Source organism: Halichoerus grypus, chromosome 8 (genome assembly GCF_964656455.1).
Source record: "Halichoerus grypus chromosome 8, mHalGry1.hap1.1, whole genome shotgun sequence".
In the NCBI taxonomy this organism is placed as follows: Eukaryota; Metazoa; Chordata; class Mammalia; order Carnivora; family Phocidae; genus Halichoerus; species Halichoerus grypus.
This window is the reverse complement of record NC_135719.1, coordinates 67,114,896-67,141,503: the sequence shown is the minus strand read 5'-3', so window position 1 is coordinate 67,141,503 and position 26,608 is coordinate 67,114,896. Positions and strand designations below refer to the sequence as shown.

At 52.2% G+C, this 26,608-nt stretch overlaps 2 protein-coding genes across 2 annotated transcripts; both read right to left on the bottom strand.

The window, feature by feature from the left end:
- Positions 1-326: 326 nt before the first annotated feature.
- Positions 327-1,697, bottom strand: LOC118521968 (eukaryotic translation initiation factor 1A, X-chromosomal-like). Its single transcript, XM_078079413.1, has 2 exons — positions 1,427-1,697; positions 327-1,375 (listed from the first exon to the last, which is right to left on the bottom strand). The coding sequence occupies exons 1-2, from the start codon at positions 1,628-1,630 to the stop codon at positions 1,196-1,198; spliced, it is 384 nt and encodes a 127-aa protein (XP_077935539.1). The 5' UTR covers positions 1,631-1,697; the 3' UTR covers positions 327-1,195.
- Positions 1,698-5,821: 4,124 nt separating this feature from the next.
- DUOX2 (dual oxidase 2) lies at positions 5,822-26,314 on the bottom strand. The gene is made up of 34 exons (XM_036070806.2): positions 26,266-26,314; positions 25,557-25,640; positions 25,194-25,283; positions 24,788-24,952; positions 24,012-24,199; positions 23,658-23,859; positions 23,371-23,537; positions 22,904-22,964; positions 22,691-22,787; positions 22,177-22,267; positions 21,797-21,899; positions 21,078-21,241; positions 20,310-20,485; positions 19,970-20,088; positions 19,467-19,604; positions 19,135-19,248; positions 18,733-18,935; positions 18,235-18,420; positions 17,021-17,246; positions 16,848-16,941; positions 14,588-14,769; positions 13,999-14,068; positions 13,509-13,592; positions 12,803-12,981; positions 12,429-12,659; positions 12,148-12,247; positions 11,418-11,467; positions 11,022-11,149; positions 10,625-10,778; positions 8,707-8,939; positions 8,301-8,459; positions 7,807-7,962; positions 7,570-7,698; positions 5,822-7,265 (listed from the first exon to the last, which is right to left on the bottom strand). Exons 2-34 carry the CDS (start codon positions 25,624-25,626, stop codon positions 7,143-7,145), a joined length of 4,632 nt encoding a protein of 1,543 aa, XP_035926699.2. The 5' UTR covers positions 25,627-25,640; positions 26,266-26,314; the 3' UTR covers positions 5,822-7,142.
- Positions 26,315-26,608: the final 294 nt, after the last annotated feature.

Genomic DNA, 26,608 nt, shown 5'->3' with positions numbered 1-26,608 from the left:
CCAAACTCCTCAGAATATAGAGCTCTGCCTTCTGGATCCTCAACTTCTCTTAATGAAAGGAATAATAAGACCAATATTACTAGATGCCAGGCACAGTAAAGGGCTCTCCACACATTATCTTTGGCTGAACACTTGTAACCTACCAAATGAGGCACTGAGAGTTTCCTTTGTTTGCTCAAGGTCACCCAGCTGGGTCTTTTTTTTTTTTTATACTCAACAACATATTTTATTATATTTCTCAGTGGTGGTTCCTTTCTTCCCCTTTTATAAAACCCAGCTAAGGCTTTAAGAAAGGCTTAGTTTAATATAACTTACTATATAATTAGTTTTTCATTTATACATTGTAATTTAATTTAAAAAAAAGCCCAAAAATATGGGTTACAATACATATTACTTTTGACAATAAATGACATATTTAACACAACCTATTCTGTATAATAAAAAATACTGTACTTATTTTACCATCAAAAGCTATCTTGAGAAATTTTCTATACACATTAAGTAAAAATACTAAAATAATATGTCAGTACTTCCAATGTAAAAATAATTGGGTTACCTAGCACTAATTTTTGTAACTACTAATCTTACAAATTGAAAATTGCTTTTCAAACCCATGTTCTAAAAACTGCATTTTGGAAATGCTTTTTTTTTTATGATGGTGGCAACATATAATGATGAAAAGAATATTTAAGTTATCAAACAGTATAAAAATACATATGACTACATAAATATGAAAATAGCCCCATTTCTTGACTTTAAGTATAGACTTACACCTTTCTTAAATTACATCAAAAATCTTAGAAAACATCTAGTTAACTAGAATATACAGAAAGACTGTAAACAGACTAGCTGGAACAAGGCTTTATCAAAACCTATAATGATAAGGCAATTTATTCAAAACACCTATTAACTAGAATAAAGTAGTCACAGTGGGAATGACTTGTTTTTATTATTTAACAGCAGATATTGTAGTCTTTTATTCCTAAATTCAATTACATCAAAAGAAAAAAGTGTTAAAATTTCACTTAAAGTAATCCAGTTTCATCAGTTTTTAGAGAAATACAATACTTCAAAACAATGAAAATAAATCAGTGTGTCTTAACAAACTAAATTCATAAATGAAGTTTTAGTCTTCTTAACAGGTGTTGGCCAAAACTGAAATTGTAGAATAATCCTCACATACTCTGAGTTCAATTTAGATATCATCAATGTCTTCGTCATCATCTCCAATATCATCAAACTGGATTTCATCATCATCTCCAGGACCAAATGTATCTGTTTCATTGATTTTAGCATGTTCTGGAAGCTCGCCATATGCCTTCAGACTTCTAGCTTCATCAGCATTGTACTTTAAAATTACATCAGCTTTGTTATCCTGGTAGTCTCAAAGACCAACCAATATAATGTTGGAGGTATTTATCCAAACCTTTTTTCTCAATTTTCCTCTGATATGACATAATCTCTTTACACCATCAAAACACATAGCTTCTAATCGTCCATTTCCCAACATTTTAATTACCTGAGCATACTCTTGTCCATCCTCTTTAAACACCAATTCTCTTTTTTCAGATTCATTTTCATTCTTACCCCTACGCCTGTTTTTACCTCTTTTACCTTTATTCTTTGGCATGGTGGTGACTGCTACCTCCCGGCGCTTTCGACTTCTTTCCCGTGTAGGCCACCCAGGTGGGTGCAGTCCAGTTTGACTCAAGAGCCCCTTACTCTTGGGACATCTGGGTGGCTCAGTGGGTTAAGTGTCTGCCGTGGACTCAGGTCACAGTCCCAGGGTCTTGGGATCAAGTCCCACATGGAGCTCCTTGCTCAGCGGGGTGTCTGCTTCTCCCTCTGCCTGCTGCTCCCCCTGCTTGTGCTTGTGTGCACTCTCTCTCTGACAAATAAATAAATAAAATCTTAAAAAAAAAAAAGATTCTCTCGCCCTCTGCCCCAGCCCCATGCTCACATATGCGCATGCGCAAAGCTTTCTCTTAAATAAACCTTTAAAAAAAAAAAAAAAAAAGAGCCCTTACTCTCAACTGCTTTGCTAGATTGGCTCCACTTACTCAAAAATTCTTAGCAAGTGAGTGGGAAGGTTTCCACATCTTATCAACTTTCTCTCTTCTCAAGTGGGGTAGGTTTCCACATCTTGTCAACTTTCTTCTCAAGTGGGGTAGAAAGTCAGTCTGGAAAGTTGGAAAAAGAGGCAAAGAGCTAGCCTTCATTCCTTTCCTATAGAGCTCAGCCTCAACACCTGCCCGTCCTCATCTACTCCCTGCCTGACCCCAAAGCTCTTCCATCCAATTTCATCCTCATCCTCATCTTCTCCATCCTCATTCCCATTGCCATCCAATCCCACCTGATTCCTTCTTCATCCCTGTTCCATTTTCATCCTTATCTCTATCCCTTCGAGGCAGAATTTGCGTTGGGCTTTGTCCCAAGGCCTGAGATCAACATCTGTGACCTGAGGTAGAGGTTTGTTCCCTTTTACACTGTTAGGATGAACGTTTCCATGAATTTCCTCTAAGTCCACTTCCCCAGTCCTCTTTCCCTGAGGTATTTTTGTGGCTTCCCTTGTTTACATAATTTTCCAGAGTCTGTCCTCTCCCCTACACCCACTTGTGTAGTCGATGACCTCATTTTCTCAACCCAAAGGCACATCATGTGTTGGCTGCCTGTTCCTGGCGTACCCCAGGGGCCCTTACTCTTATCTCAGCAACAAATGGCTTACTAGAAATCTGGGCAAGGTTAGACTGAGCAGCCAGATCACAAGAATATATACCTAGTGTTGACATTGAGAACCTGGCTGGAGTAGGGAGTCAGAACGGAGGCCAGGCCACCTGAGGCTATTCAAGATCATGATGGCACGTCCCTCTGTTGAGCTGGACATGCACTTGACATTGTGTGGTGTCTGGTCAAGCATGATCATGGAGTCTTCAGGAGATCCTCAGGCTCTAGCATGGCAGGGAGGGTAGGGCTGAGTAGAGTGTTATGGATAATCATGGCAGCCATATCAACAACATTCTCTAGTCTGGCAAGGAGAGGTGAGTTAAGATGGGGCAGATAAATACTTTGAGTAGTCTTTAGAAAGGAATAAGGAAGGCACTGATGAGCCAGATTTGGGAATAAGCTAAGGTCGAGACTTAAGGGACTAGAGTTTAGGATTAATCACTGGTTGTGCACCAGTGAGGAGTAGGAGGGCTGGAAGCTCATAGGCTTGATGGTGTTAATAAATAGGTAGATTAATAATCATCACATATTGCAATTATATAATACATTCTTATAGTATAGTGCAAACCTTGATAATTTTTTCTTTCTTCTTTCCTTCTTTCCTTCTTTCCTTTTTTTCTTTCTTTCTTTCTTATTCTTTATTTTCCTTCCTTCTTTTCTTCCTTCCTTTTCTATTTTTTTTTTAATGCACGTGACTAACTTAACTTTGGATTTTGACTGAGGCATTGGCTCAGTCCAGTTGAGCATCTGACTCTTGGTTTTGGCTCAGGTCATGATCTCAGTGTCCTGGGATAGAGCCCTGCCTTGGGCTCCATGCTCAGTGCAGAGTCTGCTTGTCCCTCTCCCTCTGCTCCTCCCCCTGCTCTCTTTCTCTCTCATAAGTGAATAAAATCTTTTAAAAAATGGTCAAAGTACCAAAGAAGACATACAAAAGATCAACAGGTACATGAAAAGATGCTCACTATCACTAGTCATTAGGGAAATGCAAACTAAAACCTCACGCCTGTTAGAATAGCCATCATCAAAAACATAAGAGATAACAAATGCTGGTGTGGCTAAGAAGAAAAGGGACCCTTGTGTACTGTTCTGTTAAGAGGATGGTAATTTGGTGCAGCCACTGTGAAAAACAGTATGGAAGATCCTCTAAAAAGAAAACATAGAGCTACCATATGATCCAGCAATTCCACCTCTAGACATATGGTGGATATGTCTAAAGGAAACAGAAATGCTAACTTGAAAAGGTATTTGTACTGCCGTATTCATAGAAGCATTATTCACATTAACCAAGACACAGAAATAACTCAAGTGTCCATCAGTGGATAAATGGATAGAGAAGTTGTGGTATGTAAGTATATATATGGAATATTATTCAGTCATAAAAAATGAGGACATTCTACCTTTGTGGTAACATGGATGGAGCTTGAAGGCATTATGCCAAGTGAAACAAGTCACGCAGAGAAAGATAAATACTGTATGACCTCACCTATATATGGAACAACAACAAAAAACGCCTCCAAACTCATAGAAAAAGAGATCAGATTTGTGGTTACCAGAGGTGGGGGTGGGGAGGGGGAAGTGGAGAAAGGGGATCAAAAGGTACAAACTTCCAGGTATAACATAAATAAGTACTAGGGAGGTAATGTACAACATTACATTAGCTAACACTGCTGTGTGATATATAGGAAAGATGTTAAGAGAGTAAATCCTAAGAGTTCTCATCACAAGGAGAAAAAAATGATTTTTTCTTTTCTTTTTTTCTTTTTATGGTAGTTATATGAGATGATGAATGTTAGCTGAAGCTATTGTGGTGATCATTTCACAATATATGTAAATCAAACCATTATGCTGTACTTCTTAAACTTACACAGTAATAGAGTGATACAGGTTAATTATTTCTCAATAAATACAGAAAAAAAGAGACAGTCATTTAAGAGATGGCTATCTTGAATAAACACGTTGCCAGCCACACGATTGGATAAAGAGCCAGGATGCGATCCCTCCCACCTCACCAGTCAAAGCTCCATTGTTTTAGAAATCTATGTTGAAGTTTGTTTGATAACTGACTATTTGAGCTGCTTGTTTTTTCTCCTCCTGTACTTTCAATTCCCACTCTTATGGAGTTTTTAAATTTTTTTTAGAGGTGTTGAGGGGCAGAAAGAGAATCTTAAGCAGGCTCCACGCTGGGGCTCAATCTCACAACCCTGAGATCATAACCTGAACCAAAATCAGGAATTGGATGCTTAACTGACTGAGCCACCCAGGCACCCCTCTTATGGGTTTTTTTAAAAAAGATTTTATTTTTAAGTACTCTCCACCTAACATGGGGCTCAAACTCACAACCCTGAGATCAAGAGTCACATGCTCCTCCTACCAACCCAGCTAGCCAGATGCCCCTCCACTCTTGTTTTAAATTCACCAATAAAGAGTGAGCTTGCAAAACCCTAAGCACCCACCCTCTAGCCCAGTAGAAGCAGAATCCCAAGCCCGAGCTATGACCTCAGTGTGTGGCCCCAGGTGTGTCATGTAATTTCCAACACTTACAAGTAATAAACCTCATCTCTTTCAAAGTCTCCTGATGGTTATTCCTGAGGGCGTCTAGCAATCATAAGGAGAACCCCAAGGGCTGGTCCAGCTACAACACTGATTATTGGTAGGCTGAGCCTGGCACACAACACATACATTTTCTCATCTGAATCATTTTCTGGGCCAGTATTGCTGTCTGACTTCCTAATACCCACATAGACATTTTAATATATGAGGAAACAGACTCAGAGAAGTTAAGGGTTTTTCCTTTGTAGCTACTTAGGGGTAAAGTTGGCACCAGAATCCTGGTCTCTGAGCCAGCGTTCTTTCACTTCTGTCAGAGAGATTCCTTCAATATAGAGGGTTGGGAGCCAAAGGCATTTGGGCTGTAGGAAGAGGTTGGGTGGGACCAATGAGGAGAGGAGCCTGGGGCAGGCATACGGAGATGGGCAGAAACTCTCCCTGCCACAGGTTGGCTGGCGAACTCTGTGACCCAGCAATTCCACTCCTAGATACATACCCAAGAGGAATGAATGCATTATGTCCACCAAAGACAGGTGCGAGAATGTTCATTGACGTTTTATTGAGAATTATCAAAAACTAGAAACAACCCAAATGTCCATCAATAGAAGAATGGATAAACATTTTGGCACATCTCTATAGTGGAATACAACTCAGCAATGAAAATGAATATACTACTGATACACACAACAATATGGATGAATCACAAGGACATTGTGCTGAGTGAAAGAAGCCAGTTTCCAAAGGATGCATTCAGTATGACCAAAACTAATCTGGAGTGACAGAAATCACATCAGTGGTCGCTTCTACTGGTTGAGGGAGACTGACTGGAAGGGGTACAAGGAAGTTTCTGAGGGTGATGGAAATGTTCTATATCTTGACTTGGGTAGTGTTAACACATGTACACGTAACTTTAAGATTTGTACACTTTGCTGTATACAAATTATACTTAAATTTATATTAAAAAAAACTAAAGCTCAGCTTTTCAGGAAAGGGTCAGTTACAGAAGGAAAAGGAAGTGTCTCAAAGAGCCGAGTATGGAGGTGACATCCCAGGCTGCCTCTTGTGTGGGGTGACCAACTTTGAGTTGCCTGGGATTGAGGTGTTTCCGAGGACAGGAGACTTTCAGTGGTTGTATGGAGAGTGTCCTGGGCAAACCAGGACAGCTGGTCACCCCTCTCCTGTGGGAATAGGGAACTGAGAGGGAGTTTTGGGCATCTGGAAGACAGGCTGGATTCCCTTGGTCTCAGAGCCCAGGGGCTGCTCCACAGGCTCAGAAAGGGGCCACAAAATGTTCACAGCAGTAGGCATTGCTGGTTGACCACCGGAACATCAGTACTAGGGAGCCATGCTTGTTCTCTGAGCTCCCTTTAGGAGCAAGAAGGGGTCGGGAGCAGAGCTGGAGGGACAAGGCCTCAGAGACTGAATAGAGTGTGACTGTCCAGGTTCAAAGCATCATGGCTTCTGAGGTAGGCTCTGAGGTGAGTCCCACTTAGCTCTCTCTTCACATCAGATATCCCCACCCCATCATCCCTCAAGTGCCTTGGCCAAGAAAATACCAAAGCAACACATCGATTTTGTGTAAGGAAAACAGAGACATGGGGACCTATTAGAGGCAACCGCTGTTGTACCTCTTCACCTCTACTGATGTCACAAGGCAGGGGCTGTCCCCACCCTGCTTTTGTTTGCCATAACCTGCTGTGACTTGAGCCGGAGGGGCCTTCTCTACCTTCTCAGAGCATAGGACAGATGAGGCCATGAGGGAGGGGCGCTTCCAGCTTTCTAGCTGAGGCCTGAGGTGGATTCTGACTGAGAAACTGTTGGCAGGGCTGCCCACAGAGGGGAAACAGGAACCAGGAAGTTCTCAGAGGTTCTCAGAAGTTCTCGTAGTGGTGCACAAAGTGGGCCTGGTCCTGCCTGTTGATGAGCTGACAGGCCTTCTCTACATTCTTGGTCATTCCTGGAGGGCCACAGCTGAACACCCCAATCTTCGGTACCTGTCAAGTGTGTTGAGGGGAACGGTTGCAGAAAGGAGAGCCCTGAAGGCTTAAGATGCTCACCCTGGGAAGAAGCTGCTTCTCAAGCCTGCTGGAATGACCAAGGCATTGACCCCGGCCCTAAGGAGGAGGTTTGAGCTGAGGGCAGCAGGGGGTTGGGCTTGAAGCCTTCCTCCACACTTGACCCTATCCTGGGGCTGGCATGGGGTGGTCCTCCCCTCAGATTACATCTGCAGGGTGCTTGAGGGCAGGATATCCTGGAAGGGGAAGGTCAGGGTCCCAGGACAGGTGGGGTGGGACTGACCTGCGGGTGGACCTCCTGCAGGGACTTGAAGAAGCGCTCAAAGGGGGGACGGCCAAAGTGGGTGATAGAGCGCAGGCCCGTGAACAGACTCCGATTCAGCACCTTCTGGAAGTGCCGCTCACAGATGTACTGGGAGAGGAAGTAGAGGAGGAAGGTCACAACCAAGCAGAGCCAGGGTCAGTTCTTAGTCTAGATGGTGACCCACCTAGCCACCCTGGCCGGCTGGCCCTGACCTACCAGCATGGTGGTCCTGAGGTCAAACTTCTCGGCCAGCTGGGTGATGTAGATGTGCACGGACACCAGGTCCTGGCGGTCATTCTCCTCCACCTCCCGGATGATGTCAGCCAGCCACTCAAACTGCCGCTGGGTTCGCGTCACCCAGATGAAGTAGATCTGGGGACACATGGCGAGAGCTCAGGACCTGGCTCAGCTCAAGGTTCCCCCACTCCAGATGCCTTCACCGAGAGGCCAGAAAGCCTCTGACCACCCACAGACACCAAACCTCGGCAGCCCCACAAGCTTTTAACCAACAGACCCCAGCAGAGGCCCTTCTGTCTATACCTCCTACCCTCCCTCAAATGTTGGGCACGTGGACAACTGCGTACGAACGACCCCAGCAGAGTCAGTGTCTAGGAGCTTAGGGCTTTTCCTCATATTACTCTGCTGTGACATGGGGACACAATCAGGCAGTCTGTTCCCATTGCTTCAAAGAATGGGAGAGAGACACTCACCTTTTTACAGAGCATTTGGCTGCCCAAGGATGACTTGAAGACTAGGTCTTTGAGGATGGAGGCAAAGGGGGTGACCCCAATGCCCCCTCCCACCAGCACTGACACCTCAAACTTATGCCATTCCTGGTGGCCCTCTCCAAATGGTCCATCAAGGTATAGCTGCAAGAGGAGGAGTGGGTTTGAGTTAAGCTCCACCACCACAATAGTTCTGAAGCTAGAAATGGGAGGCAGGGAAAGGCAGGTATGTTTATGGAGTGAGGAGAAAGGGGGTACCATGGCATTACTTGGAAAGACCAGTCTCTGGATTGCGGAGGGGAAGAACACAGTGGGGAGCCTGGGGATGCAGGGCCAAGGCCTACTAAGGGGATGTGGGGGCGGGTAGCTCATCTGGCCTGGGTCTGGTCACCTTCGGGTATCTGGCACAGCCATCTCCCGTTGGAGGTGAGTAGATCTCCCTGAGCCGAGTGGTCCAGGGCCCTGCCGCCCGGATGTGCAGGCTGAGAGTGTCCTCATGGGGTGCAGAAGTCAGTGTGAACGGGTGGTACTCAGTGGTCCCCAGAGCCAAGCAGGCGATCCGCACCCACTGTCCCGACTTGTACTCAAAGGCTTGGGGCCGCTGGAACTGCAGGTGGGTGACTCCTGGAGGTCAGAGGCAGGCAAGGGCAGGGATCAGAAGCCTTGCTCCTAGTACCTGAGGACTGGCAGATACCCTGTCTTCTCCACACACCTGAGGCACCCTCCAACTCCCACCCTGACCATAGCTGAGCTTCAGGCCTGTTCTCTCTTTGTTAAAAAAGTTCATTAAAAGAAAAAGAAAAGTTGATTTGTGAGTACTGCAGAGTGCAAAGGGTGTACTAACACCATGCTGAGGCTTTGTCCTTGAGTAATCTTAATTGACATAAAGTTGAAATGAGGTTAATTTTCTTACTTAGTCCTGAAGATTAGATGGTCCCACAACAGCTAAAATACCTGGGAGCAGGGGGACAGGGTCAGGCACAGGGAGTGGGCATATGGTCTGAGCAAGTGGAGTTCCTCGGGGTGGGAGTTGGAGGATCCCCTTCTCTCTTTCCTGGGTAACCCAAGAGTTGGGTTTCTCTGCTCTGGTTCCAGCTCTCTCCTCCCCTCCACTCCTTATTCCCATGAAAGGCCCAGGCCCTATACCACTGTCCTGAATATCAGCCTACAGGTCAGGGGACCTCAGGTTCCCCAAGGACCATCTCAGTGTTTACCAAACCTCCACTGTTTGAGAATTACCTTTGTGATGGGCCATTTCTGGACACCTCTGCATTATTGTTTACCTAATGTTTTTCTTTAAATTGACTTACTTTTTCAATTTGATTTACCTTGACAAACTTCAGATCACTAAGATGGGTGGAAAACCAGTATCATGTGTTCTAAATAGAAGGCACCAAATTTTATCAGATTTTAACTGGATACTGTTTGGTACCTGACCATCGCTGAGCTTCAGGCCTGTTCTCTCTTTGTTAAAAAAAAGTTGATTAAAAGGAAAAAAAAAAAAGTTGATTTGTGAGTACTGCAGAGTGCAAAGGGTGTACTAACACCATGCTGAGGCTTTGTCCTTGAGTAATCTTAACTGACATAAAGTTGAAATGGGGTTAATTTTCTTACTTAGTCCTGAAGATTAAATGGTCCCACAACAGCTAAAATCATCTGTCAGCCTCCACAGTGATGTGAACCCCCACCCTGGTCAACAGGGACTCTCAAAAACAGGCTCTCGAAATGTGGGCCAATTGCCCATCTCTGAAGGGGGGTTATTCTAGGAGAAGGGAGGGGTATATATGGTTCCCCAAGCTGCACCCAGGCCACACACAAGGGGGGGTCTGTGTTGTCCTTAAACTTCTCTGTATGAGGCCTGGGTGGCTCAGTCGTTGAGCTTCTGCCTTCAGCTCAGGTCATGATCCCAGGGTCCTGGGATTGAGCCCCCCATCCGGCCCCCTGCTCAACAGGAAGCCTGTTTCTCTCTCTCCCGCTCCCCCTGCTTGTGTTCCTGCTCTCGCTCTCTCTGTCAAATAAATGAATCACATCTTTAAAAAACAAAACAAAACAAAACAAAACAAAACAAAACAAAACACCTCTCTGTATGCACTTCCAACTGCCTCTTCTCATGGTCATTTCTCATTGTTTGCAAGTCATCCTGGGGGCAAACATAGCTGGGGCTCCGTTCGCATCAGGAAAGTTGCACAGGTTCCCCAAGGGGCTATCAGAAGCCTCAATGGTGGTCTGGAGGCCTGGGGAGCTGTCTCCACACATCCCATGAGTTGGCTTCCAATGTTCCCTCCCTGGGGTCAGGCTGGGCCTGGTACCTGAAGGCAGCAGCTCCGCCTTCACCACACTGATCTCCACCTTCTTCCGGCTCAGGCTCACCAGCTTGTCTCCCCCATAGATTAGTGCCGGGACCAGGAAGTAGATGTGGAAACGGGGCAGCTGGATCAGGCCGAAGCTGCCATGGATGATGAGCTGGAGACACAGCCAGTTAGTACAGCTCAGGCCCAGCCAGGCCCCCTTCATGCACTCCTGTTGTCCAGACACTTCCTGACTGGGCCCTCAGCCTGGGCTGGGTAGATGAAGCTGGTATAGACTTTAGAGACTGGGGTCTCCCACCTCAGGGTCTCATTCTGAGATCTTAGGTCCAATTCAGCCTGCTCCCTACCCTGCTCATCCCTGCCCCATGGCCTGGCCTTGCCCAGAGGAAGCCCTCACCAGCACGTAGAGCAGGATGTAGAGGTGGTGGGTCAGCCAGAAGCCCCGGAAGCTGCGGCGCCGGAAGTGGTGGGAGGCAAAGACATACATGATGGCCAGGACCAGGAGCAGGAGCACCCCTGTCATACCTGGGAGCAGGGGGACAGGGTCAGAGAATACTCTCAGGACCTCTGCATGGGCTGACAATACAACAGAGCATTCCCCCATTCTGCCCTCCTTCTCTGACCTCCCTGGCCCCCAGAACAGCTTGCCTGCAGGGGCTGCAGCTGGGGCTTGTCCTGGAGACTAGAAAGAAACCATGACCACTATAAACAAGGATGTACTCATGGGAAGATGAAGACAAGCAGAGATCCTCAGATAGAACCCCCAGACCCCACATACAGCCCCACTCCCTACCTGGGACCGTCTGGAAGAACCACCAGTAGAACTTTTGGGGAAGCTGGGACCTGTAGGACAAAGATATATGGAGCTTCTGGCTGGGGTAGGTTTGGCTCCCCCATTGTCACAATGTGATGCTGCTCCCGCCGGCCCTGACTGCTGAGCTTACTGGGGCTCCACTCAGATGGCCATGGGTCCGTTCCAGGAACATGGCACCCAACCTCCCATAGATCTACCCTCGGCTCTATCGGTCGTTCTTCCTCCTGTGTTATCTTGAACTCTCCTACTGTAGCTGACAGTTGCTTCATAAGCTCCGTGGAGGCAAGGGTGTGGCTCTGCTCTGCTCATTGCTCTAATCCCTATGCGCAAACAATGCCAGGCACGTAGTAGTTACTCAGTATTTGCTGAATGGTTGTGTGAATTTGGCCTGCTTGTTCTCTGGCACCTGTATGGGCACGTAAGATGTGCTCCATAGATGTTTGCCCAGTGAATGGACGATAAGCTAAGACGCCACGCTCTATGCCAAGTACACGTGGGAAAGGGTCTCCAATTGATCTCCAGAACATCTTTCCTGGCTAATCATGGCCAGCTTCCTTCCAGGGCAAGGAAGTCACCTTTCAGCTTCCCCAGCAGGCTTCTCACTCTCATTCAAAGGAAGAGTAGTGTGTCTAGGGCCATCTATTTCTTTTCCATTATGCCTTTCAGCCTGCCCCAAGTGTCCCAAGGGGGAGCCCTCCCCAGAACTGACCCATCATTCACAAAGACGTTGGGGAAGATGCAGGCCAGCAGGCTGAGGGGACTGACTGAGAAGATGAAGACATTGACCACGTGGCCAGCACTGTGCAAAACTGAGAGAGACCCTGTTAGAGATGCCACCCAGGGCCGATGGCACCTCCCACCCTGAGGGACAGAGGAGGCCCAGGGAGGAGAGAGGGGAGTATAAGTAGCTCCGGTCTCCTCACTGTTTCCCCCACAGCTAGACCCAGGGGGCTGCGACAGTGGGGGCGAGGGTGCCCAGGAGCCACACACTGGCCAGGACAACAGCAGCCATGGCGATCCAGCGATGGAAGTCCACGGCGGCGTCGAAGGGCACGTAGCGGTTGAGGAAGGTCTCTCGCAGGAAGGTGATGAGGTTGCGGCACATGGTGAGCAGGATGTAGGAGAACATGAAGGAGATGCTGGCGGCCGTGCCCCGGGACAGGATGATGCCCACAAAGGTGGTCTCTGCGATGCCCGAGGGTGGCGAGGCAAAGGCATAGTCTGGGGAGGGGGCGAGGGGTGGATCAGCATGGCACAGAGGCTGGGGCCCGGGCCTGAGTCGGCACGCCTGGGCTCCAGTGGGGAGAGCCACCAGAAGGCTCTCTACATCTCCCTTCCCACTGCCCGCAACTCGGAGCTCTTACAGTAGGCCCGCTCTGCAAACAGGCCCGCGCAGATGGCCGAGAAGACGGCAACGCACACAATGTGCCGCCGGTAGTTCTCCACGAAGCGCTTGTACTGCCGAAGCTTCTGGGCCAGGAGGCCCCGCTGCATCTTCTCCTTCAGCGCCTCCGTGTACAGCCGGGGAGTGGGCCCCACTGCCCTGCAGCCATGGGAAGCAGGTGGCCGTGAGACCAGGGCACCCCAGCCTCCCCTGAATGCCACCCCATGAAGGAGACCTGGTAACCTGGCAGGGTCAAGAGGGGCCAGAACAGATGAAGGAAACAGCATCCGGGGAGTAGACTCCTCTCCCCACCCCAACTTTTACCTCATCTTTATTTGCTCCATCTACCCCACTCTTCTGTCTCCCCACTACTCCACTTCATCTTCCTCTGTCCATCTGTCCTTCCCTCTTGCTGCTCCCTGCACAGGCCTTGCTGCTGTGCCCAAAGAAGGCAGGAGCCAGGAGACCCCTTACTGCCATCTCAGTATTGCCTCTGAGTGCCAAGCCCCTGCCTGATGACGAGGGTGCAGAGGTTGGAAGATGTTGAAGAATCCTTTGACTCTGTGGCCCACCAGTCAGGGAATGAGACACATGACCTGGTGTGTCCATGGGGGGGTGGGCAGGGCCAGAGACTCTGAGACTTCTCCCCATGTTTCCTTGGGCCCGAGGTTCTGGAAAATACTCACTTTTTGCCAAACCTCTTCTTCAGCCCAGGGCCTCCCAGCTCTGGGGCTTCTGAGGCAGGGAGCTCCAGTTTCTGGGAGCAGGACCTGAGAAATGGAAAATAGGGCTTATTCTCCCCTTGTCTTTGCAGCCAGGAGAAGAACCCCCAGACCAGAACTTCAGGAGATGGGGATGGATCCTGGGACCCATCCCTGCCCAGAGAACCTGTCCATAAAACTGGTCAGAGGGAAGCCAGGCAGGAGAAGCAGGGCAGAATGAATGAATATGATCCGGTCATATGTTTTAGAGAAGGATTCTGTCCTGGAGTGGCAGGGAGAGAGCCAGGTTCCTGAGCCACATGGGGTGTGGGAAGCACTGGAATTTGGGCCAGGATCAATCATGGACTAAGAGCTACTTTCAGAGGGCAAATATCTGGTCCCAGGGACTGACTCAGCCAGCCCTACTTCCTTCATTTCTCTTCAGGGGACCTGCTGATACCCCATTCCTGCTCACCGTTCCCCCGGAGTCCGAGTGATGAATGAGACTCGACAGCTGATGTTTGGTTTAAAGATGCCTCCAACACCTGAAGTGAAGAACGAGAGTCTGGAAGCGTGGGAGACCGCTCCCACCCACTTCTCTAGGAAGGCTGCCACCGCACTTGCTAGTGACTTTGTCACGTTCTCATCTCTTGTTCCTGCCTTGTTCCCCTCACTGCCCACACTGAGCACCCATTGTACACAGGGCAGCCACTGCTAGACGAGGTGGTGACTTGGCACAATTAGGAAAGGGAACCGCTGCAGGCAGATGCAACCCTGCATCCTTTGTATAAAGAAAATAATGCCTCTTCCTCTGACTAGATACGCCCCAGGCCAATGTGCACGAGCTTAGTGAGTAGCATGTAGCCACCCAGCCCACCCCGACCTCTCAGGAGGCATCTTTGTGCAGTGCGCAAATTGCACAGCTGTGTGTGACACCCTAAGTGCCGGGCTCTATACTAGGCACAAAAGACTTGGGGAGAAATAAAACCTGGGTCCTATCCACCAGTAACTCTCATTTTGAAGGAACACCCCTCCCTGACTCCTACCACTTCTTACGTACACACCTCCACCTTTGACGCAGAGCTGCGTGAATCGGAGCTCGCTGTCATGGTCCCGCAGCATGAAGTGGAAGTCCTCCCACGTCAGCTCCTCCTTATCCTGGAAGCCGGACTCCCGGAACATGGACTCCACCACCTCCTTCAGCTGGGCCTTGGACAGGCAGTTGTTGGAGATCTCGATGAAGGACCTGGGGGAGGAGGAGAGACAGAACCACCTGTCATCCGGCAAGGTCAGGTTCAGGCAGGCGCAGGGTGGGGCGGGCCCCAGATTATCTAATGTGGTTACCAGTGACCCAGGAAATGGCACTGAGAAGGTGTTCATCGAGCCTGCAGCTGACATGAGGCTGGGTGGGGTGGCCGAAGGTTTGAAATTGAAAGTGACCTTGACCAATTAGAGAAAGCAGCCCTCAAACAAGGGGGCATTGAGAGGTGGGATGAACGTCCATTTAGTGTAGGGACACTTCCAGATGGGCCATGGACTTCTTGCGTGGCAGGCTCTCTGCCCCCTCTCTCGTGTTGACACATCCCACGCCACCGCTGGCCTCCCCCTTTCACAGTCCAATGGGGGCACAGATAGCCCGGGTGTGGGGGGAGGAGATGTGGCTACAAGGCTGCTGCTTCCTTGTGCCAACACCCCAGGGTGCACGCAGGGGTGTCTCCACACCCCATCTGATAGAACCCGGAGTGGCAGATGCAGCGGCCATACTTTTTTCTTAGCTTGTGCTTTGGGATACAAACCAACCAACCATGCACGTTTGTGTGAGTCCAACAGAAAGAGACCTTTGTGTGCATGGCACAGCAAACACATTTAAAAAAGGCATCGTCCAAGTGAGACTGAGCAAGAGTCACAACTGGGTAAAGGAGGAGACGGTGGTTGCTCAGCCCTGGGGGTCAAGGACCCTCTCCTGGATTCCCTAGAGCCTCACCCAGGCCTGGGCCCGCAATGGCACACCCAGTGAGGGATGGCCAGCAGCCGGCTTCACCCTTGCCTTTTAAAGATTGATTGATGATTGATTTGAGAGAGAGAGATTAGGGGGAAGAATGGAGGGAGAGAATCTCAAGCAGGCTCCACGCTGAGCATGGACCCAACGCAGGGTTTGCTCCCCCAACCCTGAGATCATGACCTGAGCTGAAATCAAGAGTCGGACACTTAACCGACTGAGCCACCCAGGCAGCTTCACCCCAGCCTTTCAGACGCCCACGCCCAGTTGTGGGATCTGGGCTGCAAGAGGGATGCGGCAGTTAGGGGGAATGCTGAAAGCAACAGAAAGGCTTGAGGTAGGAAAGGTAAAAGACTCCGCACCATTTTATGCATTCTATTTATTCATTTGCTCATTTATTGCACCTGATTCAGGTAAGTTTGTTTGGAATACCTGCTGTGTGCCAATCACAGTGCAGAAGAGGTGGATTCAGTGGGAAACAAAGGAGAAATAAGACCCCTGGCCTTAGGGAGCTGAAGAGGACTCTATTACCGGAACAGTGTCTTCAGGAATAAGAAGTCTATGCACTAAAAACTGGACTTTTTTTTTTTTAAGATTTTATTTATTTATTTATCTATTTATTTATTTATTTGCAAGAGAGAGAGAAAGAGAGAAACAGCACGAGAGGGGAGAGGGTCAGAGGGAGAAGCAGGCTCCCCGCTGAGCCGGGAGCCCGATGTGGGGCTCGATCCCAGGACCCTGGGACCACGACCTGAGCCGAAGGCAGACACTTAACCAACTGAGCCACCCAGGCGTCCTCAAAACTGATCTTTATCAGCACACCATAATCAGAAATAGCTTACGCAGCAGGAAGAAAGAAGGTTTGGAATATAGAGGAACTTCCCATGTTTCTCCTCCCACATGTCATGGTGATTAATACAGGAAGAGTGACCAAGGTCATCTGTCCTCCATTCATTATTTCACAGTGCAAAGCACAGTGTTATGTATGGTAACAAGAGTTTACAAAGGTCCAAAGGCATCCAAAACAGGCTAGTAGACTTCTGTTATTAGTCATATTGGTTTGGTTGTTGTTGTTGGTTTGTTTGTTTTTAACTAGGGAGGGAGAATTTTCTGGCTGGTATAGACAGTGCAGACAATAGACCCTCCTGGAGTCAGGGGCCTGGCCAGATAAACTTAAGAAGCTGGAGGCTCTGAGAGTCTAGGAAGCAGTAGCTAAGCCACCTGTCAATACAGATAGTCACATTGCCTCCTCGCCCACCCTCTGATTTGACTTTCCCTGTTTCAAACAGCAGGGAGTCTCAGAACTGGAAGGGCCCATACCATACCGCATCATGGTGAAGAACTCATCCTTGGAGAGGAAGCCATTTGCATCAAGGTCATACATGGTGAACATCAGGCGGGACTTGTCCTCTGGGGAGCCTGGGAAGAGAAAGAAGGATGCAGGTCACCTCTGTGCTGAAAGATTGCTGGTTCCTGGAACGGCCCACCCTCCCCCTACCTTTCATGAAGACCACCAGGATGTCCAGAAACTCCCGGAAGGACAGGTAGCCGTTGCCATCTTTGTCAGCCAGGGAGAACATGGACTCCACAAACATGTCCTGGGGCTTGAGGCCCAGGGACTCGGCAAACTCAGCTCTGCTCAGCTCACAAGTCAGGGCCTCCCGTACCTTCTGTGATGAGTCCAGGGGCAGGGTCCCTGCGTCCGCCTCGTCGATGTCCAGCACCTGCACTCGGGCAGCAGCAGAGAGAGCAAGAGAGAAGGAGGTGAGGCCTGGGCTGGATACAGTTCAGTGACCCTTCCCATCTCCCCAAAGTCCAATTCAGAAACGGTGAGCCCTGGTGGCCATTCCCGGTCCTTAGATATACTTCTGACTTGGGCCTCTGCTCTCCTGTTGAGGTGGTGACTCAAATCTCTAGCAGCCAGTCCATTTTCTCCCTGGACCCAAGATCCAGGAGCTTTATAGAGTAGGAATGGTGCTAGGTCTCAAGGGGGGAGGGTGGGAATGAGAAAGGGCAAAGATGGGGTTGCAAAATGAAAGAGCCTATACTGGGGACAGAAGATGAAGTAGACAGGAGTGGAAAGGCAGAAAGAGGCTAGGGATATGTTCTTTTGTCAATTTAGACAGGGCTACCACGTGCCTGATTTGGTACCTGCCCATTGTGCAAAGATTTTAAAAGTCCTATACATGTAACTACCACTTGTTAAATGCCTACAATGTACCAAGCACCTGGGCTAAACACTATACATAGAACAGTGTTTTTCAAACCTGAAAGTGTATCAGAATCCCCTGGAGGGCTTGTGGGCCCCAACAGCAGAGTTTCGGATTTACTAAGTTGGGTGGGGAGTGCTGAGGCTTTATATTTCTAACAAATCCCCAGGTGAGGTTAGGTGAGGCGGCTACTGCTGGTCCAGGGGCCACGCTTTGAGAACCACTGATATGGACTATCTCACTGAATCGTCACAGCAACTCAAGGTGGTGGATCCTATTTTAATCACTGTTGAATAGATGAGGAAATGGAGATACAGAGCAGAGACGACGTGACTTGCCCAAGGTCAGGCAGGGAGGGAATGGCAAAGCTATGATTCAATCAAGGCTGTCTGTCTCCAGCCCACAGACCAGAAGCTTAGTTCACCCCGTGTAGGATCCTGTCCAGCCCAAGTTCCCTCCAGCCCCTGGGCCAGGTCCTGTCTCCAAGACACAGCCATGGCACCTGGGCAAACAGGTGTCTGAAGAAGATCTCCAGGATGCGGCCCCGCTGCTGCTTGGTCACAGCCCTCCTGAACAGCTCGTTCTCGCTCATCTCAGCCACGTCAAGGCCCAGAGCCCATTGCACACAGAAGTCCTGCAGATGCTGCACGAAGGTGCCCCGCTCCTCGTCGGAGTTAAACAGTAGTACCTGGGTGGGAGGAAACCCGTGCCGGTGCTCGGAGCTTCAGCTCTGGCGCAGCCTCCCCTCAAAAGGACCTTGAGTTTAGGGAAGGGGAGAAAAGCTGCCCCCCAATCCATCCAGGCTGGAACCAGGTGAGTGGCCCAAGGTGGGGGTCAGAGGGAGGGTCACGTGGAGTGTAGGGTCTGCTGAAAGGGTGCCTCTCCCCAGCATTGCCTTCACAGGGGAGCTCTGCAGCTGAGGAGAGGGTGAGTTGACAGGACTGGCTCAGAGAGGGGAGATGGAGGAGCCTTCCAGGTAGGGGAGGCAGGATGGCCATACCAGGTCATACTCCTTGGGGATCTTGAGCAGCAGGGTCCGGCGTCCGCGGTTGCTGGACAGGATGAGGCTGACCTGCTGCGGGGGCTGCAGCTGGATGGTGCGGAGCACAGAGAGCCGCCTGTCCAGGACCTGCAGACGCCTGTCTGGGAGCAGCTGGATGGTGATGGGGTAGCTCTTCTCCCCGGGGCCCGGCCACTCCATCGCTGGGGAAAGGACGGTTGGGCAGAGCGGTTCAGCAGAGGTACCCAGGCCCCTGACCTCAAGCCAATTCCACTCTACCAGTCTGAGCAGGCCACCCCAAAGCCTGGCTTTCTCCCCATATCTGTACCCTGGTTTTTCTCCCAGGGCTCCGTATCCGGCCCCCGAGCTCCCTCCCTCCTTCCCTCCCCCCTCCCATCTCACCTGGCACACCATCTTTGGCTGCTTCTTTCTTCACACTCTCTTTGCCTTTCTTCTGTAGCCTCTTGCGCTCTCGGCTCCGGAAATGGGCCACCACCCCAGCGATAAGCAGACTCACTGAAAAGGATCAGAAGGAGCCAATGGGGAGGGAAGCCCCTCACCTGCAGCTTCACTGAGGGTTCTGCTGTTGCCCCTCCCTTCACAAGGTCCGCTGAGCCGGGCTTCGACGGTAGCAAGCTCGTCCCACAGACCAGCAGGTTATGAGGGGCAGGGACAGTTGGCAGGCAGGGGGACGGGCAGGGAAAAAGAGGTAGGTGAGGGTGTGAAGAGCTCACCAAGCGGAAGACAGCAGAGAGCCACAATGGTAATGCCAAACCCAGGACCGCTGCCCTCGAAGTAGTCCAACATGGTCAGGGGCACACAGCTGGGCAAGCCTTGGGTTGTGAGCTGCCGAGGCTGAGGGCACGGGGCACCTGAGGGAAAGGACACAGAAGGCCTCAAAGTCTGAGCACCTCACTCATGGCCAGGCACTCCTCCTCTCTCTCCGGTAAAGGACTAGGTACCATTCTCCTTCCAGGCCCACCTCTCTGGAGCTGGTTCCCCTCAGTAAGTTCCCTTCCATAGCCTGTTCTCAGCACCCACCCCAGCTGGAGCACAGAGTGCAGCCTGCAAACTAGTCCAGTCCCTACTAGGGGAGGCAGCCTATTGCAGGCTTCCCAGCACCACAGCGAAGGGACTGCCTGGCACCTGCTTCCCTGGACAGGACCAAGTGATCCGCTGCCCCCCTCCTTGCTCCTTTCTCTGGTTGCCACTCACTATGTTCTCCCAGGCCACCCACCTGCATGCCAGATAAAGACATTGGGCTGCAGGGCACTGGGGTCCACGTTGGTAACAGCCACCAGCACATCCCAAAAAGTGGTGTTTCTGATTTCCGCGATTTCCTCTTTGGAGAACAGCCTAAGTTGGAGAAAACCAGGAATTGTTGGGATGGGAAGGGGCTGCCAGCCTCCAGCATTCTCGGACCCAGGGACCCAGATGAGGGAAGAAACCCAGAGGGGCTGAGGAGCGTGGGAAGCCAGCTGGGAATCAAGGGCCCATGGGGCTGCTGACAGCACCTGCAAAGGGCCTGGGGCAAAGGCCAAGGTGAAGTCTGAGGAAGGGACCCAGGCAGGCCTTACCCATTCCTGGTGTTCTCAAACCAGTAGCGGTCGCCATCCCGCAGCCTCACAAACTGGTTAAGGACAATGGTGCTGAAGAGGGGCCCGGGGTCCCCATGGCTCTCCAGGAGCCCCCCAGGGAGCAGCTCCAGCCGGGACAGGTCCTGGTTGTACAGGGCAGCTGTGGCCTCCAGCACCTGGGGCACCACGGGAGGTGAGGAGTTTGTGTGTGCACGTGTGTGTGCACACGCGCATGTGCATGTGAGGGACGGCAGCCACTGTGGCTCCATCCTTCAAACACAGGACTCCGTCAGCTGCCTGGCTTGCTCCTCAGGCCTGAGGGAGTCTCCTCTTCCTAGGCAGTCCCCCTCAGGAGTGGCAAGTCCAGTGGGAGGACCAATGTGTCCCTCCCATGCTGAGACCACTGTGAGGTACCTGAGGACCATATCCTGTGACCACCACTACCCAGACTATCTGGTCCCAATGATTAGCAGCTTCAGGGTCACCCAATTCATGAGGGGGGAGCCTGCAGGAATAGGACAATGGCACCCAACACAGGTCACCCTGCAGGAATGGTACAATGTAGTGGTGAGGAACATACTCTGGGGTCGGTTGGCTGAATTTAAATCCTGTCTCTAGGACTGACTTACCAACTATGTCATTGGTAAGATAAGGATGATGAGAGTATCTACCCTATAACATTCTTGATGTAGATTAAATGAGTTACACGTGTACAGGGCTTAAAACAAGAAAGTTTTAGCCCCTATTGCCATCATTACTATTTCTCACCTGGGGGTCCACATGGGGGTTGATGTGACTCCAGTTCCGTGGGGTGTCCAACCCCAAAGCCATCAGGGCTTGGGTATAGCTGGGCAGCCCCATATCTCGGCCACGTTGGATACTGCTGGCCACGTAGTCTGTGCGGGAGAACTTGCCAGGGCCGGGCCAGTAGTCTGAGAAGGAGAGAGGACCAGACTACAGGCCGAATCCTCCTGACCCTGCTTTGCCCAGCAGCCTTACATTAGGCTATGGGCACTACCCGTCCCCAGCTCTCCCAACATGTGACCTGTGCCCATATCAACTTTGCCTCCGGGGGGGCGGGGGGGGAATGTTACCATGTGTGATTGGGGGCAATTTTTCTGGCAAGAATCTTCCCCTGGGACTCAAGACTATTCTAGTCACCAAGTACTGTATTCCCTGTTCTTTACCTCCTTAACCTCAAGACAGGACTGGATGAAAATCTTTAGAGACCTAAGCACCAAGGAGATCATGCTGTCACCCCTCCCCCCACATACTCAGACACAGGTAATTTAGAATAAAAACCACACTAAACCCAAATTAAGCAAAAAAAAGAAGTTAAAAGCTTTTTTCTTCTAATGGCTATTTGCAGTGTGTGGGTCTGTGCCTCCGCATTGTAGGTACCCTAGGGTCTGCCTGTTGATTCACCCAGAAGGGTCCCCAGGCTCCCTGGCCCCTGGGCCTTTATCCCCTCTGGCTCCCGAGCTCACCTCTCAGATCTTCAACCACTATCCTGTCCTCCAGCTCTGCAATCTGGGAGGCCATTCCCAGCAGCAGCTGGTCCACTGCCTGGGCACTGTTCAGGTTGGCGTTCTGGAAAAAAACAATACATTCAGGGTAGGCTCTTGGGCCTCTTCCCAAAGCCTGGTCCCTGTCACCCTAAAGCACTGCAGTACCTCAGGACAATGGGTCCTTGGCCCGTCCTAGACTCTTTTGAGCTGTTGTCTCCACCTAATTTTCTGATCATTCTCCCCTTCATCTCCTACTAGCTGGAGCAGCAACACCCCAGAACTGGAATGGTTGCTTTTCCCAGCCTGTGTGTCAAGACTGACATTGACCCACCTTCCCCTGACCCGGACCCCAGGCTGACCTCCCGACGCCAGTAGCTGTTGCAGACTCTGAGAGCTGGGGAGCTGCCAAAACCCTCGTACAGGACCATCTGGAACTGACAGCTGGCATTTCTGAAATGGGGAATCAAGGATGGGATGAGAACTCAGGGAAAAAGCTGAGATGAGGTTGAGTGGGGTGAGGGACTCAGAGGAGTTTGGCCAAGACTGAGGACTGAGCTTCTTTGAACACAGCAGGGATGTGGCAATATGTGTGGATTGAAGGTATGGATTGGTGTCCACCTAGAGTGGGAAGGGAAGGAGGGACAAGAGTACCCAGCTGCTGGACAAACCCTGCTCTCAGCAACTGAAGTTCAGCCATTAGGAGGGGTTGTTAAGTTTGAAACTCCTACCGCAGGGTCCTATTTAGGGTTCCAAATCTGCTTCTCTTCTCTATTAAACCGTGGAAGTGTATAAAAGCCTCCAGGCCCCCAAGGTCCTTGACCCTTCACCTCTGTCAGTGTGCTAAGCCTCTCCCACTGCCAGACCCTCCCTCACCTCATGTAGACCCCAGGAGGCACCATGGTGGAGAAGAACTGCTCAGAGGCCACCAGGAACTCTGGGGAGATGCTGGGGTCCAGGAAAGGGCTGTATCCTGGGGGAAGGGGAGAAGAGAGAGGATAGTAACATTTAGCCCTTAAACCACCCACCCTCCCTCCCCCTCCAAAAAACTCCTGCTAGCTCTCCCAGTCTCCCTCCCCATCCCCTTACCTGCATACTTCGGGGGTGTTTTCTGCAGGAAGCTGGGCAGCCACTCATACAAAACGATGTTCTGAGGGTCAACAGAGGGCAAAAGGGAGGCAAGTGCTGGAGCAGCCACGCTGGGAGGGTCTGAGCCCCAGGAAGGCTTAGGTGGGAGGTGAGGGCCAGGCAGGGGCAGTCAGCAGGGAGGCGACTCCAACAGGACAGGTGCGGATGCCTGTCCCCCACTAGGAACACGGGATGGGCGTGGGCTAATAACTAATAACCACAGCCAATCTCGTGTGTGACGGTCCTTTGCCTGCTCTTCATCTTCGGGGTCCCTTCCTAGACGCTAGCTCCAGTTCTGGGGAGCAGTGTCCTCCCGGAAAAGGGCGTTTCCGGGGGCTGCTTGCGCGAGGATGGAGGGCCCCGCGGGGCAGCGGAGTCTCCCGCGCAGCCGTCGGGGGGAGGGGGCAGGGAGAGGGCGCGTGACTGACCTGGTAGGTGGCGATGACCCTCTTGCGCGCGTGCTGGAACAGCTCCTCGTCCCCCCATTGCGGGTGCTCGCGGGCCAGCCGCTGCGCGCACAGGTTGTGGTAGCGGAACCACAGCAGGCCCAGCGCCTGCAGGAACGGGTCGCGGTTCCCTCGCTCCGCCCCGAAGGCTGCACGCGACGCGGGGCCGCAGGGCAGGAGAGGAGCAGCGGTGTGACCACCAGCTTTGCCGCCCGCAGCCCGCGCCCCGCCCCGCGCCCCGGCCGCCGCAGCCCGCCCCGCGGCCTCACCGTACAGCCCCCCGGGCCCGCGCTGTCCGGTGGCGGGGTCGGGCGCCGTCCACATGAGCAGGGGGCTTTGCGCGTTCCGGGGGAAGGCGGGGTCGGGCCCCGACGCCAGCTGCCCCCCGGAGAAGCTCCGCAGCGCGTCGCTCCACGAGTGCGAGGAGCCATAGATGGCGCTGCCGTCCAGCCAGCCCGTCACCTCGTTGGTCTGCGGGGGGTACCGCGAGGGTGAGCCGGGGGTGAGCCGGGGGTCGGGCAGCGGAGGCGGGTGTCGGTGCGCGAGGGGGTGGGAGCCTCTCTCCCCGCCCCGCCCTGCCCTGGCCTGGCCGCGAACCCGGGACCCCGCCCGCCTCGTCTCACCAGGTCCCGGGGGTTACTGGGGCTCTGTCCGGTCTCGGGGTCCCAGCGGCTCCTCTGGAAGGGGAGGACCACGTCCCCGCGCCGGTCGGGGTCGAACACCGGGTCCCCGGGCGGGATGTGGATGTTGAGGAACTCGGCTGGGCAGCCGGGGGTCTCCACGCTCACCAGGTCCGAGAGCACGTGGTAGCCTGCGGCCATGGGGGCCAAACTGATGAGAACCGCCACTCCCCGTGGGCAGGGAGTTTCTCTAGGTTTCTCAAGAGTCAAAAGACATGTTGGAGTGCAAGCTCTGCCACCGGCTCCGGCTCTTTTTTCTAATTTTCAAAGTGGGGATATAGTACCCTCTCCACCCACCTCATAACACTGTTGTAAGAATCAAAATAATATAATTAATGTAAGGGCTCCCCCACCCCAATTCCCATCTCCCAACAGATCTTGCCTCTCCCTCTCTCTTCGGAGGAAAGAGGATATAATCATACGGTAGGAGAGCGGTGGCAGGGGACTCAGCTCCTAGAGCTATAATGGAGGTCCAATGACACTCCTAGGTTTGGCCTAAGGGGTAAGAGAGAGATTAGAGGAGCGAATATCCCTGACTCGACACTCCCAAATCTCTCGAGATAAAGAAGGGCTGGAAGTGTTGCTTAGCGCGGAGGAGGAGGTGCCTGGGAGTCTTGGGTCCGTCTCCCGTGCTCTTGAAGACGGGCCGCAGGGCCCCTCTCCCCAGGCGCTGAGCTAAGTGACTGCTCACCCCCGGCGTCCTCCCACTTTGCTCTCACCAAAGAAGACCCCCAGCACGGTGCGGTTGCGGCGGGATGGCTGCCCGGCTGTGCCCCGCATGGCGGCGTCGCTGAGTAGGCGCGGGTTGGGCAGCAGCGGCTCCCCTAGAGCCTGGTAAACGCCATCCGCGTAATTGGCTGGCACGAGGCGCTGCAGTCGGAAGCCTGTGGGAAGCAGGGAGCTGCGCTGTCAGAGCACCCCGTCCCCAACAAGCCCACAAGCTTCTCCCTACGCCTACCTCAAATCCCCATCCTCACTGGCGAGACCCTCTTCGCCAGGGTCTTCTGGCCCCAGGAGTGCGTAGGAGTTCGCTGCGGAGACAGCCCGGCTTCTCCGCGCCGTGTCTCCCGCGGCCCGGCCCCCTACCTAACCCCCCCGCCCTCCCCCCCGGACCACAGGACGCACCTGCTGCGCCACGCTCGTGATGCCTCAGGTTGTTGAACCAGCCGTCATAGCGCTGCACTTCCCACGGCAGTGGGAGTGAGTCCTGGCCGCCTGCAGGTCAGAGAACGGTCCCCTCAGCGCTAGCCTCCCAGCGACCGCTGCGGGACGCGACGGCTTCCCCCCGCGCTTCTCCGCTCACTGAGCGCCCCCAACCCTACCCGAGAGGCAACCCCTGAGCGGCGTTGTGGCTGCCCTGGGAAGTTTCCCATCCCGCTGAGTGGCGCTGCGATTTGACCGATCTTGTAGCTCGCCTGCATCTGTTTCTTCCCCCAGCCTCAGGAGGTACAGGGTGACATCCCGAAGCTAGGGGCACCGGATACTTACCCGCTGGATCCAGGGATGCAGTCAGCAGAGCTCCCAGGAGCACCACTGCCTCTGGCCTTGCGCCGAGCATGCTGACCCTGCCGCCTGGGAGGTGGGAGGTGAAAAGTGAGTGACAAGGAGCTGGTGTCCCCCATGACTACAACCCGCACTGGGGAGGAGGTGTCTGCTGTTTTCACTTCTGGAGCAAAGCTTTTAGAAGCATCACCAACGACCCACATAGGCATGCCACTCTTTTCAGGACACCTGGTAGGTACTGACACTGGTCCCCACTGTCCACCCGGTGGAAGAACTAACACTGGCCAAAGAACCCCTCCGCCTGCCGCCGCACTAATCTTCTGTGGTTTATCAGTCCAAGGCAGCACCACCACCCCCCCCCAACTCCCAACCTCCTATCTCCATCCCCAAGCCCTCAGTAACTGCTTCTCCTAGAGGAGGCAGGGAAGGGAAAGCAGTTAGTGAGCTGGGAACCGGGACCTGCAGCCCCTCCTACTCTACTGTGAATGCCTGTGCATGGACAGGAGGGATGGAACGATCAGGCCCCAAACTCCCTCCAACCTCTGGTTTAGGGCCCCTGTCTGGGTCAGAAGTCTTTCCTCTTGGAATCTTTGCTTCTCTGCCCTCCTCCCAGCCTCCACCTTCCCAACACAGCACCACTCCCACCCCCCCAACCCCTCCGAGCTCTGAAGATCCTCCCCAGCAGCACTCTCACCCTCTTCTCTGGATCCTCTAAGGCCAGCTGCCCTGGTGTCCGCTGAGGTCAGACCAGTGCCAAGTGTCCGCATCTGGGCGGGAGGCTAGCCCTCTTACTGTGGAGGTTGGGCTTCCGTCATTTGCATAGTAGCCTCCGCCTCTTATTTGCAAGATCTCTTTCCAACTGCACCCAGCTGCCAAGCCCTGACATCCACCCAGCAACCTACCCAGGCTACTATAAAAGGGCTCCAGGTCCTGCACCACTTCCAAACACAGAGCCGCAAAAGTAACTGGCTATAGCCAGTGAGAAATAATTCCTCTCTCCCACCTACCCAACCCTGCCTGGGCCAACCCAGAGCACT